Here is a 23,400-nt window from a genome sequence, read left to right on the forward strand (position 1 = left end):
TCTTTAGTAGAAGCTGGAGACGTGTGGTACCATTCAATAATATTAGAGTCGTTACTGTCATGATGCCCTCCTCAGTGGCAACACTTGATTCTAGGAGGGTTTTGGTCTTGTTCCCAAATCAATCGATCTCTGTTAGATACGTTTTTCATCCTTTTTTGCTGGAGCCCATCCTCCCTACCCCCAACTTTGTACATTCACTGCTGTACTTTATTAAATTACAGATTTAATGCCCTTGTACTGATCCAGCAGTGCTGAAGTCACTCAAATCACCTCCAGCTGCAACATTAAAGTGACATACACGTTATTACCTAATCCAATGATATCATGTAAATGATTCTGCTTGATGTTTTGATGAGATTGAAATTCATGACCAACGTTTATCAGTGTATCTATTTCTGATCAAGTGATGCTCTGTGTGCTCTTCTGAAACATGTCTGATTCAGAGTTGTCTGAGCAGACTGCGTGGTGATGATGCTCATGTCGCTCATGCTGTACGGCAACAATAATATTTGGAGAGCTACAAGTGGCTGCGCTCTGCAGCACAAAGCGCGCAGCCTGGCCAATGAGCTCCGTCCTGCACACGCACTCAGATTTCTGTTTGACAGCGATGCTCGAGTTTAGCGCGACTTTAAAACTGAGCAGCTCAGAGAAGTTCGCGTGCAGACAGGAAACGGTGCAAGATGGGAAAGCAGCAGGGAGGACGCGCGAGTGCATAGGCTTTTTAAAGACGCATGGGCTGAGCTTGGTGCCATTGCGCACAACTTCTTGAACGGCGGACTGTCCCGAGTGGGAGCAGAGATGGCGATGCCGAGCAGTTCTTTCGTTCTTTTTACGCAGTTCTTGCTTTATTTGAAGGTGACACATTGCATGGAGGTCGATTTCTGCAGACCTGTTCGCCTGAGTCAGAAAAAGCCCGGAGTGTATTTGCACCGGCGCGCCGAGCAGATGAATGAAGATGAGATCGTGTTTAGACTTCGTGCATTCAGAGAGGATTTTTACCTCCATCTGTCTCCAGATTCCAGTTTCATTGCAGCTGGGAGTGTTTCAGCACCCGACACCTTTGCAGGCTCTGAATTCAGGGAATGCTTCTACTCCGGCTATGTCAACGCAGACCCCGACTCCTTTGCCGCGCTGAGCCTGTGCAAAGGCCTGCAGGGGGGATTCTTCTATAACGGCGTGGAATATTTTATTAGCCAGACCGAGACTGAAGACGCAGGGGCCGCTTCTGTGCGTGGAAACTCCTTCGACAGGACGCATATCATTCGCCGCCGCAGACGCCCAGCGCACTCAGCTGGAAACTTCACCAGCAGGTGTGAAGTTCCACCTGACACCAACTTCACCGTCTCCCTGGAGAGATACAAGTACATGAGAGAACTGGAGACGGACGGCTTGACCGAGACTGTGCTCAATTCCTTGGGGAGGTCTAAGAGGTTCGCCGCCGTCCCCAGGTTTGTGGAGGTGCTGGTTGTGGCAGATGAATCTATGGCTAAATTTCACGGGGATGGCCTAAAGCATTACGTGCTGACCCTCATGTCAGTAGCAGCCAGGCTTTACAAGCACCCCAGCATCCTCAACTCCATAAACATAGTGGTGGTGGGCTTCATGGTGATAAACGACGATGACAAGGGACCGAAGGTTTCCAGTAATGCTGCTCTGACTCTGCGCAACTTCTGCTCCTGGCAGAAGAAGTTAAATAAACACAGTGACAAGCACCCCGAGTACTGGGACACAGCCATTCTGTTCACCAAACAGGTAGGTCAAAGAGCCAGAGCTGCATTAGAGATGTGGCTGCTGCAGAGAACAGAACTACTGCACTCATGGATGGATGGTCAGATCCTGGAGTCTGGGGCACAAACACATACAGGGCCCCCTGTTCACTTAGACACCAAGACTAAAACACAGCTGTAGCTGAAGTAGATGCATTGTGTCATCCAGGGGTCTCAAACCTGTGGCCCGGGGGCCACTTGTGGACCACGTCAGCCCTACTTGCTGACATGAAGAAATAACGCAGTTTGTCCCTTGTTGTCGAGTGCAATGTTAAAATAAGTTCTTTAAGAAGCCCAAAATGATTTAACATGAAGGCGACATGAGCAGAGAGCACAAACACGCTGAGGCTGCGTTACTCAGTGACAGACTCACACACATGTCTGCAGTTTGATTTGTTAAACACGGACACAACGACAGCAGCAGTGCTGCCACGTGTGCACAGACAGCACCAGTGTGTGTGTTCAATGAAAGGATCCAGTTAGTTAAAATCTGTGCTCACGTTTGCAGTTTGCTCTTTTTATACAGTATTTGAAATTTTAAAAACAAACAAACAAAACATTTTAGGAAATATTTGTGGGTGTTTTCTTGTTTATTTGTTTGTTTTTGTACTACTTGAACATAAAGTGTCCGTCCAATGAGACGACAGTGCCAGCAGTGGCCCACAGCTCATGTAAGTTTGAGACCATTGATGTAATCATTGTGTGTCTGTCTCAGGTTGTTTGATGTTTTGATTGTCTCTTTGTATGTTTGCGTCTGTTTACGTCACACAGTGAGTTTTTGTTGGGGTCGTTTGCATCTCTGTAGTCATTTACACGTCTTTGTTGGGCCTCATCGCTGTTCTTTTGGGCATCATGTGGGTTTGTGTTTCGTAGTATCTTTCGTAGTACTTTGCTCCCCTTTGCAGTTGTTGCTGATTGCTTGAGGTCGTTTCGTGTCTCTGTTTGTTTTGCTTTTACTTCACGTCTCTTCATCTCGACACTACGTCTCTGTGTCTTTTTTCTTTGCATTGCTGTTTGAAACTGTCTCTTTGCAGGGATTTAGTGTTTCTCCACCTCCTTGTAATTGTTTCACAGCTTTTTTGAGCTGTTTTGCATTTCTGTGGTTGTTTCGTGTTTTTATAACTATTTGATTAGTATGTCTTTAGTGGGTGGTATAAATAGACTAGGGGCCCTGAGTTTGTAACCAGTAGTTTGATACTGACTTTCCAGCATTGCAGGGTTTCAAACACCCATTTCACACGACCACAGCTAATTAAGGTTGTCGTGTTTATCACCCCAGTTTTAAAAGGTGGCTTACTTGTTGCTTCTAGGTTTGATTGTTAGAGTGTAGAGCAAGCCTGACGACGATGCAAACTCCCAGAGACCTTAAGAGTAATCCTCAGCAGCAGCAGTAGTGGCGGCAACAGTGCTTGTCTGTGACTCTGTGTCACAGGCTATCGTTATCAAGATGTGATGATAACACAAATGGCCAGTGTCACTGTGGAGACTTGTTATGATTCCTGCACAGCTGCCACATTTACCCATCACTAGTGATCAGTAGGCTCAGTATAGGTGCAGCTACATCCCAGGACTTGCACAGCTCTGCGAGTCCCCTTTTCTGTTGGCTGCTGCAGTGCGTCAGTGGAAAAGACCAGCTGAGCCAGTTCTTTCCATGAAAGACCTCACCTCTATCTGCCTCAGCCGAATAAGAACTGGATTACTATCTGCCTGTAGTGGCCATCTTCATACTATCAAAAACTCTGTAAGAATCCAGCTAGAATTCCAACGACTCCCTCATTTATTCAAGCTGATGTAAGCTGGCACCGTCTGAAGAGTTCAGCCTGTTCACAGCTGTCAGATAATCCCATGTGGTCACCAGAGCTGTAAACACTGGCTGATTCTTACTTCTCCGTCTCCCCCTCTTCAATGCCTGCTCATTATCGGGGGTCATTTTTCCATTAGGTCCACTTTGGCTGACGGTCTGATACACGTCGGCCTCCTTTGCTTAACACGTAGCAACATACAGAAACATTTACGTCAAAAAGAATGAAAAATTGTTCCAGTGTTGGGAACCATCCCTTAATCACACTGTTATATATAGGAAAGTCCAGGTCCAGTGCTGTTGTCCTTGTAGGGCACAGTGACTCCAGCTGCTGCATTGGAAAAAATAATGCAATAGGTTATGAAGTCTAAGATGTGTGGAGTACACATGGTTGGCAGTGTGTGTTACAGCCTTACTGGGCCAACACTGGGTTAACAAGTTCATTTTCAGCTGTCTTCATATTTACTTGGAACACACAGGTACATGAAAGCCACTTGGCCACAAAATCATTCCTGACTTGACATAATGAAGCAGAGACACAAAGAAACCTTTTCAGTGAGCCTCGTGACAGAACTTTGCTACAAAATTACTGATAATCGTTGAATTGTGGCCATTATTCCAAGAAGTTGTTCAGTGGGAAAATACAGTTTGCTGTAATGTTGAACACCAAGCAGGTGCAGCGTGTGCAGCGATGCTCTAAGCTAAAGTCACAGACTAATGTGGACGTAAGCAGTGGAAACGTCGTACTCATTCACCAATTTGTATTTGTTAGTGTCACTTAGTGTTCATAGTGAGTTGTTACATTACAATCTGTGACTTGTCATGTTACTAAGTTATCAAAAATAAACAGTGTTAGCGTGGACACGTTGGTTAGACTGCACAGAGAGTGTTAGCCTATTGGCTAATGTAGCTCTGGCTGTGCTAGCTCTATCGCCATCAGGTTTGTATTAGGTAAGTGTGGTTAACCACGACACCATAGCCACAACAAATAACCAGCAACAAGCTTGGTAATGTCTCTCAGAGTGACAGTTTGAGTTGAAACCTCGCTAGTGTGGTTTCTGAGCTGTGGTGGTGGTGGCCCAGCCAAGGGGCCAGAACTGTGGTACACTACTGACTCTGAGGCTCGCTTTGCTGGCAGCAAGACCAGCTAACGGATGAGGTCAGCTAGGAATCTCTGTGGATTATGATGTTTGCGGACGACGCTGGAATCTGTAGTGAGAAAAGGAAGCAGATGGAAGATAGCATGGGGAAATGCTATGGAGAGAAGATGAAAGCAGAAGTAAAGCAGTGCTGGCAGGGTGGAGTCGGTGGGGCGAGTGTCAGGGTTGATTTGTAAAGGGAAGGTTTACATTATGCTCGTGAGACTTTGTGATGTGTGACAGAAGTGTTTGTAGGCAAAGAGAGGCAAAGCTGAGATGGACAAGTGCAGAGGACGGATCGCAGGTATGTTCAACAAAGCGTGTTGATTGTAGAGCTGCAAGGAAGCTCCACATTTTGAGTAAAAGAAAAAGAAGAGTTTTATAGAAATAGTGAAGGAGGACATGCAAAGGGTTGGTGTGAGAGAGGAGGATGCTGGGATATGATCTACCATGGTGACCCCTACAGAGAGCAGCCAGAAGAACAAGCAGCACTGCCATCAAAAGGTGTCATTATCACAAAATCGGAAGCACATGCCAGACCGCAATTATCAGCCCGCGAAGATTCACGCAAATCACTCCGAAATGCACAGTCCAACCTGTCGGCTGTCTCGCTAGCTAACTTCAACATGCTCGCTGACACAGCTGTAAGTTTGGATGCATCCTGCTCAGCAGCTGCATCCCACTGAGGCAGAGGGAGAAAGATCCTTAAGGGCCTTTCCTTTTCCTTCAGCCGATCGCTTGAAAAACCACACTATATAACTCATCACTTTGTAACGCTGACATTTGTTAACAACAAGCGCAGTATACACCTGAGGCTGATGGGAACGCCAGTTTTATATAAACACAGCCATAAATTAAAGCAACGACCATTTTCAAAATTTGATCCACTGGTGGTTACAGCAAGGCCAGCACCTCATGAAGCAACACATCAGTGTTCTTCTGGAAGGAACATAAACACCTCTGATACTCGATGTTGAATCTTTGCACATTGGTGCTGATTTAGGAGACGACTGAAATCCAAAGGAGAGCTCCTCTGGGGACCCTCAGTGTCACACATGGAAACCAACCCAACACTTGTTGAAATGTTTCAGTTTGGACAAAACCACCAGTGATCTGTCCTCCTTGTTCTCAAACCACATTAACAGCATAGCTAGAAGATAACACCACAGCTGTAAATGTGGGCACAGGTGTGGGGATCATCCTGGTTTTGGAAGTTTTGTCTTGAAGTTTTTGTCTTGAAGTTTTGTTTTGAGTACAGACGACTCCTCTGTACAACTTACTTCAATCATGACACTTTTGCAATTCAATCAAATTACTTTTCTAGAACCAGCAGCCACCATAAAGGCACACGACTGTGTTCAGTTCTGGTGCAGCAGACTGTGGAGTTTTACTCTGAATACCACTTTGAAGGAGTGCTGTGAAGTTTACATCAAGTGTAGGTTAAAGTACTGTCTGCATTTCGGGGGGAAACCTGCATTTGGTGGCATCTGGGTGCTCCGAAACTACAGGTTTTCTCTAAAATGTTGTACAGAGGGTACAACAGGACATATCAGGACAAATATATATTTAATAAAGGTGCTCAGACAACAAATAAAACAACAGACTGATTCTTATCAATATAAAAACATCAGATGTTCACATAAAACCAACAATTTACTTTGAACTGTTCTGTAAATTAAGAATGGGTGAATGTAAGCAGAGAGTAGATGGGAACAGACTTTGCGATGAACACAGTCAGATAGATTCCTGTGGATTTATTCCACTCTGCGCTGCGCTGGAGGTATATTCTTACCTCTGTACAGAAACACAAAGAGGAAATCTGTGGCAGCCCATCTCCCCCGACCCTCTGCTTCAATATATTTTAAGAACAGGGAATAAGCAAACCACACTCCCACATGCTTTGAATTAGTTCCTTTCATGGTCTGTTCAATGTGTTGCTCAGGGCCCAGCCACACATAGCATGTTTGGAACATGGCCCGAGTCCAATCTGATTTTTCAGGCTTCCAATGAGAATAAAGAAGCACACATTTGTCTCTGTGTCACCAGGATCTTTGTGGAGCCACGACCTGCGATACGCTGGGGATGGCTGATGTTGGGACCATGTGCGACCCGAAGAGGAGCTGCTCCGTCATCGAGGATGACGGCTTACCCTCGGCTTTCACGACTGCTCATGAACTCGGTCAGAAGTTTTCTCACATTATGCACCTCATGCTAAACCAACACGACCACAGAATGACTTTTTATTTGGGGCTTGACAAACTTGTATGTGCATAATCAGTGCGCAGACTAGCCCGGCCTGTGGGACTTATTATTTTCATGGTGAATTGTATGGTTGCGGTTCTTGGTCTTGATCCTGGGGGACTGGTGGGTTTCAATCTGTCAAATGATTTAATTGCCTTCATCTGATGCTGTGTTTGAAAATCAGTATCATTACAATCAAAAGCAGCGCTCAGTGTTTCACCGAGCAGCCACACCATGTAACTTTGTATTCTGGCAGCTGCAAATGGCTGCTGTGAAAAATCTCAACTATTTCATTTGATATCATAAAGCAATATCTTTAACAGTCCAGCCAGTCTGTGGAAAGGAAAGGGGCAACGAAAGCACAGGAAATATTACTGGTATGTCCAGCAGTGGCTGCTAATTGTAAACTACATACATAAACTATTGTTCATCTCCGAACATTTGGGGTGGAAGTGAGTGACACGAGCAGATTCATACTAATGTTGTGTCTGTGAGTTAGCTATTAGCTACAGCAAGCAATTTAGCATAAAGGTCTGAAGATACTGGGAATGGCTCGCCTGCTTCATCCAAGCTCTACTGAGTACTGTTACAAAGTACACTTTGGCACAAACAGCTAGCTCTTAGCCCTGCCCCCAGTGCTTTTCTTTGTTAGGCTGGCTGTAGCCAGGTTAGCCTCATTAGCTTAGCCTCTTACGCAACCCACAAACATCACTTCGTTTTTACTCTGTCGCGGCGGGGTGCGCCGGTGTATTTGGAAATAAGACCCAAAAGCAGATGCTGATTGGGTTTTAATGAAAAGCGAGCCTTTATTTGCCTGGTGGCAGGAGTTAGACATAAAAACTAAACGAACAGAAACACTGAGAAACACCGTGACTGTGACTATGGGGGGGATGACAGACGACCTGACAATAACTAAACAGAAAAGCACAGGCGAAATACACACAAGGGTGATTAGGGTAATGAAAACACACGAGGACACAGCTGATACACATGAACCTAATGACGCTACTGGGAAGTGAAACTAAATACAATGACCAAAGACCACAACACTCTTTCAAAATAAGACAGGAAACATGGAGAAAAATACAGTAATCGATTAAATAAAACTAAAATACACACAACACTGGCTCACAGACCCAGAACCATGACATACTCTGGATAATGTTTTTATTCTGACATGACAGTTACCAGGTTATATGAAATCCTAGTTTCAATGTATTACGGTGATTGTGCACCATAATAAATTCATTTTGTAAAATTCTTCCAGAATTTGTGAAGAGCCTATTAGCTAGCTAAATTACCAGCATAAATCTGTGACTCCTAATGAAAACATAAATAGGTAATTCTTCTCCGCCTGCTGCCTTAATGTTTAGTAATAGATAGCATTAAACTGCACAAACTTGTAAAAACTCCTGAGACTGAGTGACCGCTGAGAAACCTGCTGAAAAACAGAGGGCTTTAGCCTGAAACCAGATGCACGAGTAACCCGAGAGGCCCAGGAGAGGCATTGGTTTACACTGTCCTCATATATGTTAAGTAATTACACAAGTTCCCCCTCGAAATAATCCGGTCTCATGAACGACCGCATTAAAACCACAGTTTATGTTTCTTTTTTATTTTGGAAGGCACTGCTTGTATTTAGGGAACGTAATGATTTCCTTTGGAAATAAAGTGCTCTGTTCCTGACATCAGCTTCAGATGACTGAGTAGAGCTGCTGTGTGTATGTAAACGATTTGTCTTTGCATTAATATGTTCGCATTTCTCTTTATCTCCGCACGAACTCATTGTGCTCGTGTTTTACTGAAAACAGAACCAAAATGAGTCCTCCTCTTCCCACTGTTTTCCCTCAGGCCACGTTTTCAACATGCCCCATGACAATGTGAAGGCATGTGAGGAGGTATTTGGGAAACTAAAGGACAACCACATGATGTCTCCCACGCTGATTCAGATAGACAGGAGCCGACCCTGGTCTGTGTGCAGTGCAGCCATCGTTACCGAGTTCCTGGACAGAGGTCACGGTTAGTAAACACTTCCTGCTTATGTTTCTGGACTCTGATTAACATCTAATTATGTCCAGGCGTCGTCATCCAGCTCTCAGCTGGTAGCAATCTGACTGTACCCACAAAATGGTTTTTTTGCCTGTAATTTCTGCTTGATTTCATGCCAAATGATATTTCTGTTTAACATGTTTTCAATCATTTGGATTCAGTTATTGAACTGTGCCTCACAATCATATTGTTTTATTTTAAAAAGTCGGAGCAATTTATCTAAAGCAAGTTTATCACTGGAGTGTTTAGTTAGAACCAGGCCACTTTTAAAAGGTGCACACGTAGTAATTAGTCAAATGACTTTACAAACTATAAAGATGTTGGTTATAGAGAATTTTATATAAATACTGTTTGTCATTGCAGGGGCAACATTTTAGTGGTTGTTGACGGCTTAGCACGCCCCCCTAATGTGATCGAGGTGAAAACGAAACTCACCTGTCGTCAGGCAGAACGCGGATGCTGAGGCTTGATGTGGACCAACTGGTCACACAGTTGTTTTACATGACTGGTGAACAGCCGAGGCAAGGCCACAGCATTTCATTCATATATGACGTTAAGTTGTCATCAGTTCAGATTTGATAAAAAAGTTGTACTTAACTGGTGTACGTGAAATGAAAATTCTGGATCCTCGTCCAGAAATCTTGTTTTTCTGACGGATCACTCGGTTTCTTCATTTCTAGCCAAGAGCAAATTTCTAAAAGACAAGTTAACAGAGTGATTAGTGTTATCTGCCGGTCAGACATCAGTAAGAGACATGGTGGACGTCCCATCTGGATTCTGTTGATTTTCAGTCTGGGTTCTGTTTCCTGTGGTCTTCATGTTTCATTCTTTGGATGAGAGTTTGTTTTTTTACTACATGTTAGAGTTTTGAGCCAGAATCAGAGAAAACCACCGACTGTATGTAAACGATGTACATAGACCTCATGATATCACCTGTTTGTTGTTGGGGGCTGCAATCTTCACCCATCCTCTTCTCCTTATGTGGTGCTGAACGATACGCCAGCTATCAATCATGAGGTGAAAGGTGCAGCCTGTGCCACCACTAGGTGCACGTCTTTGGACAGTGGGGAGATGCCAGAGCACCTGGAGAGGACCCGCGCAGGTAGAGGAGAACATGCAGGTGTTGCATTTGAAGACCTTAAATTAGTGATTGAGACCATAAAGTCATCATGAAGATTTCTCCGGTGAGGCCATGGATCAAGAGAGCCGAGGACGTTTCTCATATGTTATGGAATATATGATGGTTCCAAGTTTACCTTAATGTAGCAATAACTGCCAAGGACATGAGAAGTATAATATCGATGCATTTATTATGGAATATTACTTGATATTAGAGAACACAGGTGGACATTCTTGCTTCAGCAGGCACAGCTATTCAATTCTGAAGTTGTAACCTCACACACGGTTTCATAAACTTCCTCCTACGCTCTCTGGATAAGGAAACACATTATGTCTATCTACAAGCTGCCGGCTGTCCTCCAGCCAAAACACCCAGTGCCATCAGTGGACTGAGGTCATTGTAGTCCTACAAGCTCCAATAAGACTAACCTTCTCTCAGGCCTTCCTGAACAGTGAAGCAGCATCTGACAGACTAGTGCTGTCACAATAACCTGGACCTAACGGGAATAAAGAAACAGTGGAGTTTGGAACTCAAAGTGCACTGAGCTGTCGGTCCTCTGCCTGCACAGAGAGGAGGTAGAGAGGGAATATGTGGTAGGTGTGAGTATCTTCACAACAGATCGTCACATTCAAATCCATCGTCTGCATCAGCACCTGCTGACTCAACTTCTCTCAGGCTGCGTCCACGCTGGCCAGGATAGATTTGAAAACGCCGTTTTTGTCTGAAAACACTCGGCGTCCACACTATCGTTTTCTGTCGTTTTCACAGAGTTGTGCGTCCACATTGAAACGGCCCAAAACGCTCACATTTTATTACTGCGCACGCGTGAAACGCAAGAAGATTCGACCTGCCTCGTTTCTGTCTTATTTACTTTCCGGCTCTTTGAAACGTCGGCAAGATGTCGAGGAAAAGCAGCGGGTTTTTTAAATGGACTAGCAACGAGGTGGAGTTGCTGCTGCGAGTAACACAAAAGTACAAAGGTGCAAAAGCGAGTGAGAATACTAGGGCTGACAAAACTGAGAGCAAACAAAACAACTGCTGTATAACGTCCTCCGCTATCTTAGGTTAATTGGCCACGTGACTGCATCACATGACTAAAGTGCATCATCGTTTTTGAAAGTCTCTGTTTTCGCTGTCCACACTGCGACGCAAAAGCACCGTCTCCAAATGAATTCGTTTTCGAGAGCGTTTTCTAAACACTGCGTTTTCCTTCGGGGAAAACGGCGTCTCAGTGTGGACGGGCGGCCAAAACGCAGAGAAGATGATGCGTTTTCAAACGAAAGCGCATTAGTGTGGACGTAGCCTCAGTCTTCAACACTCCTGACCTGCTGCCGTGTGCTGAGGTTGACCAGCTGCTCACAGCGAACAACAAGAATCCACAGCAGGTGGTGACGGCGTCACAGCTCCCCACTGACTCCAGCTGTTTTACAAAGGACCCCACTCACTGTGAACATCACCTGTTCTTTCCTCCTGCCTTCTTGGAGGACGTACAGCTCACACATTAAAAATACAGATTCTATATTATGTTATTGTTTTAGAATAAAATGTATTATTTTCCTTTTCCAGTATTATTTGTACCTGTGTTTACCTTTCTCTCAGTTTATTTTACACGCCCTGACGTACAGCAGAGAAGCAGGACGCTTTTTCACTGTAACACTGTTATAATGACAATACACATTTGTTCTATTCTGGATTATAAATACACCAACAGAGTGATTAACCATCCTGAGGGTGACTGTAAGTGAAGTCATTAAATGTACTAATTTATTATATCACCCCTAATCTCCAGCTACCAACGACTGCCGTTCCTAAAACAAGCAAATGAACCTGAACAAGCTAACAGTGCTGAGTCATTAGCTTAAACTAAACACGATCAGGCGTCTGCACCGTCTCATGCAGAGCACACTCTGCTTGTTCACACATTATTTATAAGTTCAAGCAGTGCCTGTCTTCCATAGGCTTTGATGCTGCAGGTTTAAGTCCGACATAATGTTAAACGTGCATCATTGTTTATCTCCCTGCCAGGACCTTACATTAACTTACCTAAATGTACCTCAGCGTCAGTGTCATATAAAACAAATCAAAATGAATGCGTGAGGTGAACGCACACTGGTTACATTTTCAATTAAATTTCCACTGACTGATGAAGCTCAGTGACCTCGAATGAGTTTTCACACGTTCAGGTGACAGGAAGCATCATCCAAGTCCCGATGTCCCGTCCACAGCTATGTTATGACGCCAAAAACTGAACTCGATGTTTCGGAGAATAAAGGTCGCGTCAGACCATCACTTGCAAGGGGAGAAATATAGACGAGGTTTTTGCAAAGACAAATACAGATAATAATGAACAGGAGCCCAAAGAACAGCGTGGCCGTGCAGGCAGACCGGCTTTGTCAGAGCCTGTTTCCTGTTTTTAAACACTTCCCATACAGTTCTGTACATTTAAACTGTGTTTCTTTAGTGACATAGTGAACACGTCAGACTCTTATCCTCTGTGACATTCATTCAACTTTCATGTCGCAGCTGTTTTTCAACTATGACCAGACTCTGAGAAAAGAGGACCGGCAACATTCAGTGCTGAAATGTTTGAATTTATTGACAGCCATGCTTCTTTCCACCTGGTAAACACAAGTGCACAATTTACATTTCTTTCATCTGTTCTGTGTTTGCTCTCGTCACCGCCTCACATCCTCATCCCATTTTTAGCTGCAAAGTGTTCGTATGCTAGCTGCAGACTTTGTTTGGTACTGGGTAGGTGATGTAGTGTAGTGCACACATTTCCTGCTGCACAAAATGATGAGAGTAAAGAGACTGAACCAAAACATTCAAGGGTGTAAGAAACAGTGAGCTCAGTGAACAGCTACAAACATTTGTTAGTGCATAGATAAACTACATAACAGGTTTTTCTCAATCAGCATCACCTACATGCAAATAAGGCTTTTCTCCTTTTGTAATAATATTGATTAGCTATTTAAAGAAACTGATCACTCCACGAATAAAGCTTTGCTGTTACTCTCGGTGTGTTTCTAGGAGACTGTCTGCTGGACCAGCCTCAGAAGCAGCTGACACTGCCCGACAACCTGCCCGGCTCCAGCTACAGCCTGCACCGTCAGTGTGAGCTTGCATTTGGCCCCGGCTCCAAACCCTGCCCTTACATGCAGCCCTGCTCCAAGCTGTGGTGCACGGGAAAGGCCCGAGGACAGCTGGTCTGCCAAACTCGACATTTCCCCTGGGCCGATGGCACAAGCTGTGGCAACGGCAAGGTTTGCTACCAGGGGGCTTGCTCTGTGAAGAACAGCACTGAGCACATCAAGGTGAGACGGGGTGTGGAAAGAAAGCAGCATCCCATCCTGCTCCAGCATTTTTGTCACAGACTAGTGAACAGCTTTGATCGTTCTTTTGTCTCAGGTCGATGGTCGGTGGGGGAAGTGGGGTTCATTTGGTGACTGTTCCAGAAGTTGTGGAGGCGGAGTTCAGCTGGCAAGAAGACAGTGCAACAACCCTGTCCCTGAAAACGGAGGCAAATACTGCTACGGCCTTCGTGTCAAGTACCGTTCCTGTAACCTCAGCCCTTGTCCTGACACAGGTACGCTGATCCTCGGACCATTCACCATAAAAATAAACCTTAGCAACCATAACTATTTTTGTCCAGTGATGGCAAGTAATTCAAACAGAAGGTGGCAAAATCCTGCAATAAATCCCCCAAGGAGGGCTCCTTAAGCCTATATCCAAGTATTAGATTAGCATTAGATTAAAATGCAAACATGTGTTCAGTATTTTTAAAATTTTCTTCAGTTTTAGTCAGAAAATTTAAAAACAGTCAGGGAGGTGTATAAATACCTCATAGACTTTGCTTTGTCATTTTCCTGTTAGCTTACTTGCTAACAGTTTTCATAAGCACAGAAACAGCAGCATTAATGGGACTAGCTAGTGCTAACCTGGTACGACAGTTTCTGCTCTGTGTTCGAAGAAATTAAGTCAGCTCAGCATTAAGATTATTTAATTAATGAAAAGTTAGTTGGTTCTTAAGTAAAACGGCACTGCTGCAAGCTAACAGCTGGCTAGCTTAGAGCTCATTCACACAGGCCTAGAGGCTGGTCGAGGACCCTTTCACAACCTCATTTACTCTGGACCTGTTGCTGTCTGTCACCAGGTGGAATCAGTCACACAACCTCCAAACTTTAGTTTCTATAAAACATGCCACGATGTCAGATATTAACCACAGAGCAGCAATGAAACTTGAAAACGTGCTACAAATCGGAAATGGAGAATGTTTGCTTTCAAAGTAAAAGTGCCTTACCACTAAATCCAGCAAAACAGTCAACTTTTAATTTGAAGGCAGATTAAATGTCTGATTTGTATCCCACTCTTCACAGTTTCAGTGCTGCTTAGCCAACAGGTCAACCAATTTTACACAGCAACAGCAGCAAACACCAGCAATGCTAACTGTCCTTTTGTAGTGCGTGGCTGCGACTCCAGCAATCAGTTTTACAGAGGCTGCCAATGACTGCCTCCAACCAGTTGGGGAATAGTCAAAGGAGCTTGCAAAGAAAAGCGTCTGGACTTCTTTAAGTTGCTTGAAGACGTTTCACCTCTCATCAGAGAAGCTTCTTCAGTTCTAAGGTCAAATGGTGGAGAGTTCCAGATATAAACCTAGTGGGAGTGACCCCCCACAGAGGGACAAAAGGACCCCTGATGATCCTCTAATCGCCTGAGCCAAGGTGTGAAACTGGGCGTGGGTCCCAATCAGCCAGAGTTTCGGGTGTGTTCATTGTGAAACCTGGCCCCACCTTATCATGTGATTTCCTGAGGTCAGATGGCCCAGGATGTGAGTGGGCGTTAAGGCGTCTGGGAAGGATCTCAAAACTGGATTATAGATGGCAGAGAGTTGGTGTCGTAAACCCCGCCTCTGTTCAAAGATGGTCGCTCACAGTGGACATAGATGCTTCTTTCACTCCTCTTTCAAACCATCTGTCCTCTCTGTCCAAAATGTGAACATTGGCATCCTCAAAGAGTGACCTTTGACCTTAAGATGCAGATGGAGTGCTGAGTCTTGTCCTGTGGAGGTGGCTCTTCTGTGTTGTGCCATGCGCTTGTGAAGTGGCTGTTTGGTCTCTCCGATGTAGAGGTCTGAGCATTCCTCGCTGCACTGTACAGCATACACCACATTGTTAAGTCTGTGTTTTGGCGTTTTGTCTTTCGGGTGAACCAGTTTCTGTCTGAGTGTGTTGCTGGGTCTGAAATACACTGGGATGTCATGCTTGGAGAAAACCCTCCTGAGTTTCTCTGATACACCGGCTACATAGGGGATGACAATGTTGTTGCGTCTGTCCTTCTTATCCTCCCTCGCTGGTGTCTGGTCTTCTTTTCTGTGCCTCTTTGCTGACTTTAAGAACACCCATTTAGGATAGCCGCAGGTTTTGAGTGCTTCCTTTACATGTGTGTGTTCCTTCTTTTTCCTTCAGGCTTAGAGGGAACATGTTCTGCCCGGTGGTGTAGGGTCCTAATTACTCCAAGTTTGTGTTCCAGAGGGTGATGGGAGTCAAAGAGGAGGTACTGGTCCGTGTGTGTGGGCTTCCGGTAAACTTCGATGTTGAGGTTGCCGTTCTCTTCAATGTGCACAGCGCAGTCCAGGAACACCACCGGGCAGAACATGTTCCCTCTAAGCCTGATGGTTTGAAAGAGGAGTGAAAGAAGCCATCTATGTCCACTGTGAGCGACCATCTTTGAACAGAGGCGGGGCTTACGACACCAACTGTCTGCCATCTATAATCCAGTTTTGAGATCCTTCCCAGACGCCTTAACGCCCACTCACATCCTGGGCCATCTGACCTCAGGAAATCACATGATAAGGTGGGGCCAGGTTTCACAATGAACACACCCGAAACTCTGGCTGATTGAGACCCACGCCCAGTTTCACACCTTGGCTCAGGCGATTAGAGGATCATCAGGGGTCCTTTTGTCCCTCTGTGGGGGGAAACTCCCACTAGGTTTATATCTGGGACTCTCCACCATTTGACCTTAGAACTGAAGAAGCTTCTCGGATGAGAGGTGAAACGTCTTCAAGTAACTTAAAGAAGTCCAGACGCTTTTCTTTGCAAGCTCCTTTGACTACAATGACCTGGATGACTGAGAACCTTCACAGACATCTAATTTGAGGCTGTTGCTTCATTTCCAGATAAAAGCTTCCGCGAGGAGCAGTGCGAGGCCTTCAACGGCCTAAACCTGAACACCAATCGGCTGGGCTCGTCTGTGGTTTGGGTTCCCAAATATTCAGGCATCTCTCCCAAGGACAAATGCAAGCTCATCTGCCGTGCCAATGGGACCGGATACTTCTACGTCCTTGCTCCAAAGGTATGCATCTGATTTTCAGCCGTTCCACTCAGGAAACAATTCTGATTGTATCTGTTTCTATCAACTCTTTCTTAACACACTGAAAAACGTGTTCAAGAACGCAAATTATGTTCATTAAATGAAAGATAAGTGATGGCTGTACACAGTACAAAGATCAGCACTGCTAGCTTTCATTATGCTGCAGTTAATTTCAAAATGAAAGTCCTGCCACGCTTGTATCTGTGTAACGAGCTCAGACATGACACCGGCCTATCAACTATTATGCTTCATAATGAATCTGAACTCCTCAGTGTTTAACACTTCAGAAGTCAGGAGTCAAAACCTGATGGGACGCTGAAGCTTTGAGTTAGAAAGGTTGGTGTGTCACTGCTTGGCCTTATTCACATTTTGGGAGATGATGGTTACATCCATCACTTTTAAAGTGACAGGTGATGTTTTGGTGGCAGCAGAGAATCAATAGAGTGGTGAGAAAGTCAAAGATGGAGAGACAGAATCACTGCACAGCTGTGGCTTCTCAGCAACCTTTTATGAAATCAGCAGAAATACAAGCCAACGTCTCACTGACATGTTGTGGCAATCAGTCTGGGGAAGCTTCTTGGTTTGTAGTGATTTATGGCTCTGCTTTATTTAAAGCAAAGGCTGGTAGCTCTCTCTGATGTGTGTATTCATGCATGATGTGAATGTGGCAGGTTGTGGATGGGACACCCTGTTCCCCGGACACTACGTCTGTGTGCGTTCAGGGAAAATGCATCAAGGCAGGCTGTGACGGCAAGCTGGACTCTAACAGGAAGTTTGATAAGTGTGGTGTATGTGGTGGGGACAACCAAGGCTGCAAGAAGGTCTCAGGATTGTTCACCAAGCCAGTGTAAGTAATCCCCACATACAAATTTTACCTAGTACATTGCTCCATGTGACAGAATGTTTCTAAATTCAGTACATCAGCAAAGTGGAATCAAATCGTAAAGATAAAGTATCGATTTTGATAAAAAGCTTCAAACAAAGATGCAAATGTTACATTTCAACCCATATTTAATCTGAAAGACTCGCTGTACACAAACACAATTCACCTCCTAAAAAAGAAGTTCTGCTATACTTGGCACCCGAAAACAGGAAATGAAAGCTTGTGTTTAGAGAGTAGTTGGCTGAAGATGTACTGGTAAGACTGGTTCTGGTAGAAATGGCACATGGTCTTATTCTGGATTCTGTCATTGTGCTAAGTTTAGTTGTTTGCATTGTGCACTAACACATGGGACCTAATTAGTTTGTATTAATGATATTTTGGCACTTGTAATTTAAAACCACTCGGTTGGACATCATCAGTGTTTGACACCTTTTCATTTGCAGCCATGGCTACAACTTTGTGGTGATGCTGCCCGTTGGGGCGTCCAACATTGACATCCGTCAACGGGGCTACCGAGGAATGGTCAGCGATGAAAACTACTTAGCCGTGAAGAACCGCCACGGGAAGTACCTCCTGAACGGCAACTACGTGGTGTCAGCTGTTGAGCGTGACCTGCTGGTGAAGGGCAGCCTGCTGCGCTACAGCGGTACCTCCACATCTGTGGAGATCCTTCAGGCCACCAGACCCCTGGTGGAGCCTCTGACTGTGGAGGTGCTCTCTGTGGGGAAGATGACTCCTCCCAGAGTACGCTACTCCTTCTACATCGCTAAGGAGAGCAAGGAGGAGAAGACTCTGTGGAAAGAAGAAAAAAGTCATAAATCAAAGAACAGCGTCTTGGCTGATAACAACAAAATTGAGTCTAAGAAGCAGGTGATGGGGAAGAGACCCGTGAGTCACTGGGTGACAGGTGGATGGGATTCGTGCACAGTGACTTGTGGGAGTGGTCTGCAGAAGAGGCTGGTACAGTGCCAGAGTGTGGATGGACGTCCTGCTGTGGACTGTGATGGTGCTGACCGGCCCGTGTCAGTAAGAGCATGCGGGGATCCGTGTCCCGTGTGGGATGTTGGGACTTGGTCTCACTGCTCCAAGTCATGTGGGAGGGGCTTTAAAAGGCGGCTGGTGCGCTGTATTACCGAGAACGGCCTGAATCTGCCCAGAGAGCACTGCTCTGGGAAAAGGAAGCCTCAGGAGCTGGACCTGTGCAATCTGAGGCAATGCTAGAGCTGAGCAGGCGCAGCCTGGGGGGTTACCTTCAGCAGTCAAGTGAACCTTTAGCCCTAATCAGCATGATAATGATTCATTTGCTGTGTCAGGTGACTGTTACTGTGACTGAAGGGGCTACACCAGAGAGGGCCGTCTTCCATGGTCTGAAGGACAGACATTTATTCCCTAAGAGAAAGGAAGGAGACCGCCCCCTCCCAAACTGTCAAACCTGCAGCGGGAGGTTTGACTCGTGGTTTGTCTACCTCTTCCAGGACCGATGACCTGATGCCTGCATATACAAAAGACCTTCTAAGACTTAGAGTTTGCAGCAGAGCTGCTGCATCCTCAAAGACTCCGTTATGCACATAAAGACTTTTAATCGCTGTCGGAAACGTTCAAAAGACTTGTAAACACAGCGCTCACAAACTTCTTGGTATACCTACACAGGGTGAGATCTCAAAGCAAGGACATGAAAGTTTGTGAGATTCGATCTCAAAAGCATTACTGTGCTGTGATGATGTCTTGCCTGTGTACTGGACTTCTCTCAATACTGAGGAACTGATGAAAATGTGAAACATGGTACTGTATATGTCACATTTAAGGCCTCCTTGATCCATGCAGTTTCTACATGTTCGTTTTCCTTTTAGTTACTGGTGTGTGCGATGGGCTGTTGTCTGATATGGACAAATGAAACACAGAACCCAGCTTTATATGTCTCCAAAAAGAAACAGATCCAGGTCATTAGTGACTCTTTAGGGTTAGCGACGGGTTTAAATAGCACAGAAACTCAGAAAGTGTTAGGGTGACATGGTGGTGTGGTGGATCCTGATTGGTTCAAATCCAGTCTGGTCCTATCTGTGTGGATTTCGGGTGTGTCTCCCGTGTCTGTGCGGTGGACACACAGATTAACTGGCGATTCTAAATTGACCGTGCGCGTGTGTTTGTCTGTCTTTGTACGAGCCCTGTCACAGAGTGAAATTTTGCGTTAAGTTTTCCTTTCACTCTGGATGGCTCACAGGTGACCTGGTGGATGATGAGAGGTTAGCTAAACATCAAAGAATTCCTGAATTAATGACCAAAGTATTAGTAAGTTTCGAGCTGAGCTGAAATTATATTCTATACAGTGAATGTAGTCGGTCAGTATGATGCTGTTTCTAATGTGTGTGTCTTTTGTGCAAAGAGCAACAACACATGTTCAGCTGCTTCTTCTATGTTGCCAAAGACCTGTAAGCTGGCACAAAGCCTTAGCACAGTGAAACAGCTCTCTGCAGAGTGGTTTTCATATCTGTCCTCAACCTGAAGCTGGCTTGGTACTGACAAACCCTGACCTCCAGGAGGCTTTAGATCAGGTAAAAACTTGAAATGGTGGATTGATAAATTCATGAACTACTGTTCACCCCACTCACCTTCAGAAATAGAGTCAAATTCCATTTGTGTTCCTTTAGGTAACCCCTGCATGAATATACAAACTAGGACTAAATACCTGGACCTCCAGGTAACTTTGTGTATCTTTTAAAGTACATATATGTTCTTATACATGAAAGCATACATGGCTGCACGGCTTCTTCACGTATGTAGACACATTCAGTAAAACCTTCAAATCTAAGATTAAAATGATTATTTTACAGGTTTCCTTATTTCTTTAAGATTTAACACATTCAGATTTCAGAAGGTGATGGTCGGCCAAAGTTGACTTTTCTGTACATGCACTCATGTCCTCCCAATTAGTCAGTATTAGCATACACTAAATGTACACCTAATAAAAGGCTATAGTTCTCCTGGTTAAGCAGACAACCCATATGAAAATGTGCCTGTGTTTGTATCGGCCGCAGACCATTTTCTGCAGATTATTCCCGTCGCTTTGTGGCTGCATCCCTCCAGTTACATGGTTTAGGACTAGACACTCCATAAAGCACAAACCACAAGGGACCACAAAAGAAACGATCAGCTGTACCCACTGTACCTTTAAATGTACAATAATGTACTTCACTTTCTAAGTGAATTTAGCATTTTGACTGGTTTACCAGACAAAACTAGTGACGTGAAACCACTGCCTTATGTTTGCCTGCATTTTACAGACCAAACAATAGACGTTTGTAGTTTGCTTCCCTCCTCAGTAAAGCTTCTAAAGATTATGGAAATTAATCCGTTATTGCAAAAAGAAATCATAACTGTCTTGCTATGTTATCACTACGTCTAAACCAGTTATGACAGCAATGTAATTTTGACGTAAACTGGAGCCTAAGAAATGCTTCAGTGACAGACTTTGTGGGAAGAACCATTCAAGCTGCTGCTTCCAGTTGCTCTTCGAGGGATCAGTGAATTTGAACTCAACAGAAAGGTTCAGTGGTAAAAGCAGCAGAAATCCCTCCAAGTCAAAATAAGACCTGAATGCACTGTGAGAATCTCCCGAAAGCACTTTGTGTATGAAAAACAAAACACTTGTGCAACTGCTTAACAACATGGGGCCAAGAATGTGGAATATAACACAAGCATCTTTCGACATGGTGTCCAGTTTAGTTTGCTGTGCAGACAGTCCAAGGTTTCACATTTTAGGTCGCCTGCAGACACTGACAGATGGGCCATGCTGTACATTTATCTGTGGACATGATACATTTGTCTTTAGTCCCCTGGGAAAATTCCTGGGATGAAAATCTAGCAGGATAGATATATTTCTACTGACGAGCCACATCCTCGACTGGACACAGAATGAGTAAGCTCAGAGACGATGGCAGGACAATGGAGCACTAAAACTGCACGCAAAAAATAAGTCAATAATAATATTTGTAATAAATTTATATAGATAAAATATAAATGAGACTCCCAACCAGAGAATTTAAAAAGAACAGAGCATTAAAAGTAAAATGCCAGCAGCAGAAATAGTCAAAGAAAACCTCAGTAGATACAAACTGCAGTTTTTAATTGTTGTTTAAAAGTTATCCAAACTTAGCTGTGTGAGAAATCACTCTCTTTAAATCACGAATTAACTCTGATTAACCACAATGTGTCAGGTTGGTAAAACCACAGCGTGAGCCATTACCCATGATGGGAGAAACCCTGGACCAGTGATCAACCTTCCCAGCAGTGGCCAGCTCACCAAAGTTAAGAGTGTGTCAGTGAGTCACACAGCAGGTCACAAAAGACCTCAGAACAACATTAAAGAACTCAGTTAGCTCGGAGGTCATGATCCAAACATATGAAAGAGGCAAAGGAGAGTTCAAGGAGAAAACCTCTGCAGACCAAAAAGAACATGTAGGATGGTCTCACATTGTCCACAAACATCTCGATGAGCCCCAAGTGTGGACTGGTGAGACAAAAACTTTTTGGAAAGTTCAAGTCTCAGTATTTGGTGTCAAACTAACACAACCTTTGATAAAAGGAAAAGTCTTGGTGTTGGGAGTGTGTCTGGTCTGCTTTGCCAACACTGATGGAATCAGGAAATCTGCTGAAATCCTGAAGGCGACTGTCCGGCTGTCAGATGGTCCCTCAAAGTCCACTTGAGCCAAAATGACCTGAAACGCAGGACGTTAGTGTCTGGACCTGAATCCAGCTGAGATGCTGTGGCATGACCTTAAACAGGATGTAAATTCTCCAGTGTAGCTGAATTAAAACAACTCGGAAAGAACTGACGAGTGGGCCAAAATCCCTCCACAACAACGTCAAACACTCGTTGTTAGTTTGTGCAAACACTTGATTGCAGCCAAGTGTGGCCCAACCAATATTTAGGTTTTTACTTTTTCACCAGAGGCCAGGCGGCTTTTGTCCCTGTTGTCTCGTAATAAATCAAATCATTATTTAAACTGCATTTTCTATTTACGGTCATCTTTGTCTGCTATTAAATGTGTTTAATAATATAACACAACATGTGACAAACATGCAACAGGAAGGGAACGATTTTTTTGTTGTTGTTTTTGCTCATTTATTATATCTGCCTACATTCATAACACAACATTTTGGACCGTTTCCTCCAGTGTTACATTTTATTCTTTGTGGTTTACAAAAAGAAAAATGTGTTTTCCTGATGAAGCTTATGGAAACAAACGGATCACATGTATCACCAAGCAGCTCCTGTTGTTTTTCCTCCCTGGTGTAGCGTTAACATGTGTTGTTGAACAGAGAGTTGATCCACGGCGTGCTGGTATGTCTGTACTCGCCATTATCCTCGCAATATTCACCAGACCACTAGCAAACCATTTACGGGTGGTTATGGTTTCCCTTTCACATTAATTCCTTACATGCATTTTGGCAGTTCTTCTATTACAAATTGAAACGTCTGCATGTTAAACGTGTGAAAATTCCAATCAAATACGTAGATGCTAAGACGTTAACCCTCTGGCGTCTGATTGGTGGTTAGTAATGACCCCAGCTCCAACCCAAATCCCAACCTGAGACAATGAGGTTCATTTTATTACGCTGGTCTCACAGGTCTGTCCAATCAGATAAGGAGGAAAATAATAACCTTAACTGACTCACATCAAAGACTGTTCACGTCTTTCTTCCAAAACTGGCTGTTTTGTCTTCAAATTAAATATTTAAAGTATAAGATTAGTCTGAAGTCGGGTTCAGCTGTTGCTCTACTTTGAATCATAAATTCATGCATGATGATCAAATGTTGGGTTTATTGGAAGTTTGCATTGATCGACTCTGTCCTTTAACAGAAACCTTTTTTGTGTTTGTTTAGAGGGACCAGTTACACCATCTAAAAGGTGGTGATGCTATTTTTATTATTCATGCACATATAATATTGTTTTAACTGTTGTCCCTTGTATTGTATACTATGTATACATTCATCTAGCTGAATACAATAAAGTATTGAGATATTCAGA

General features: G+C 44.2%; 1 protein-coding gene across 1 annotated transcript; it reads left to right on the plus strand.

Moving 5' to 3' along the window:
• Window positions 1–669: 669 nt before the first annotated feature.
• adamts15b (ADAM metallopeptidase with thrombospondin type 1 motif, 15b) lies at window positions 670–23,400 on the plus strand. Its single transcript, XM_085244675.1, has 8 exons — window positions 670–1,752; window positions 6,753–6,885; window positions 8,799–8,966; window positions 13,147–13,430; window positions 13,525–13,702; window positions 16,295–16,470; window positions 17,160–17,335; window positions 17,815–23,400. The coding sequence occupies exons 1-8, from the start codon at window positions 799–801 to the stop codon at window positions 18,590–18,592; spliced, it is 2,847 nt and encodes a 948-aa protein (XP_085100801.1). The 5' UTR covers window positions 670–798; the 3' UTR covers window positions 18,593–23,400.

The sequence above is a fragment of the Mchenga conophoros genome, linkage group LG14 (assembly GCF_057382185.1).
Source record: "Mchenga conophoros isolate Kocher_MC1m ecotype Shallow Benthic linkage group LG14, M_conophoros_male_GT1.1, whole genome shotgun sequence".
Classification (NCBI taxonomy): domain Eukaryota; kingdom Metazoa; phylum Chordata; class Actinopteri; order Cichliformes; family Cichlidae; genus Mchenga; species Mchenga conophoros.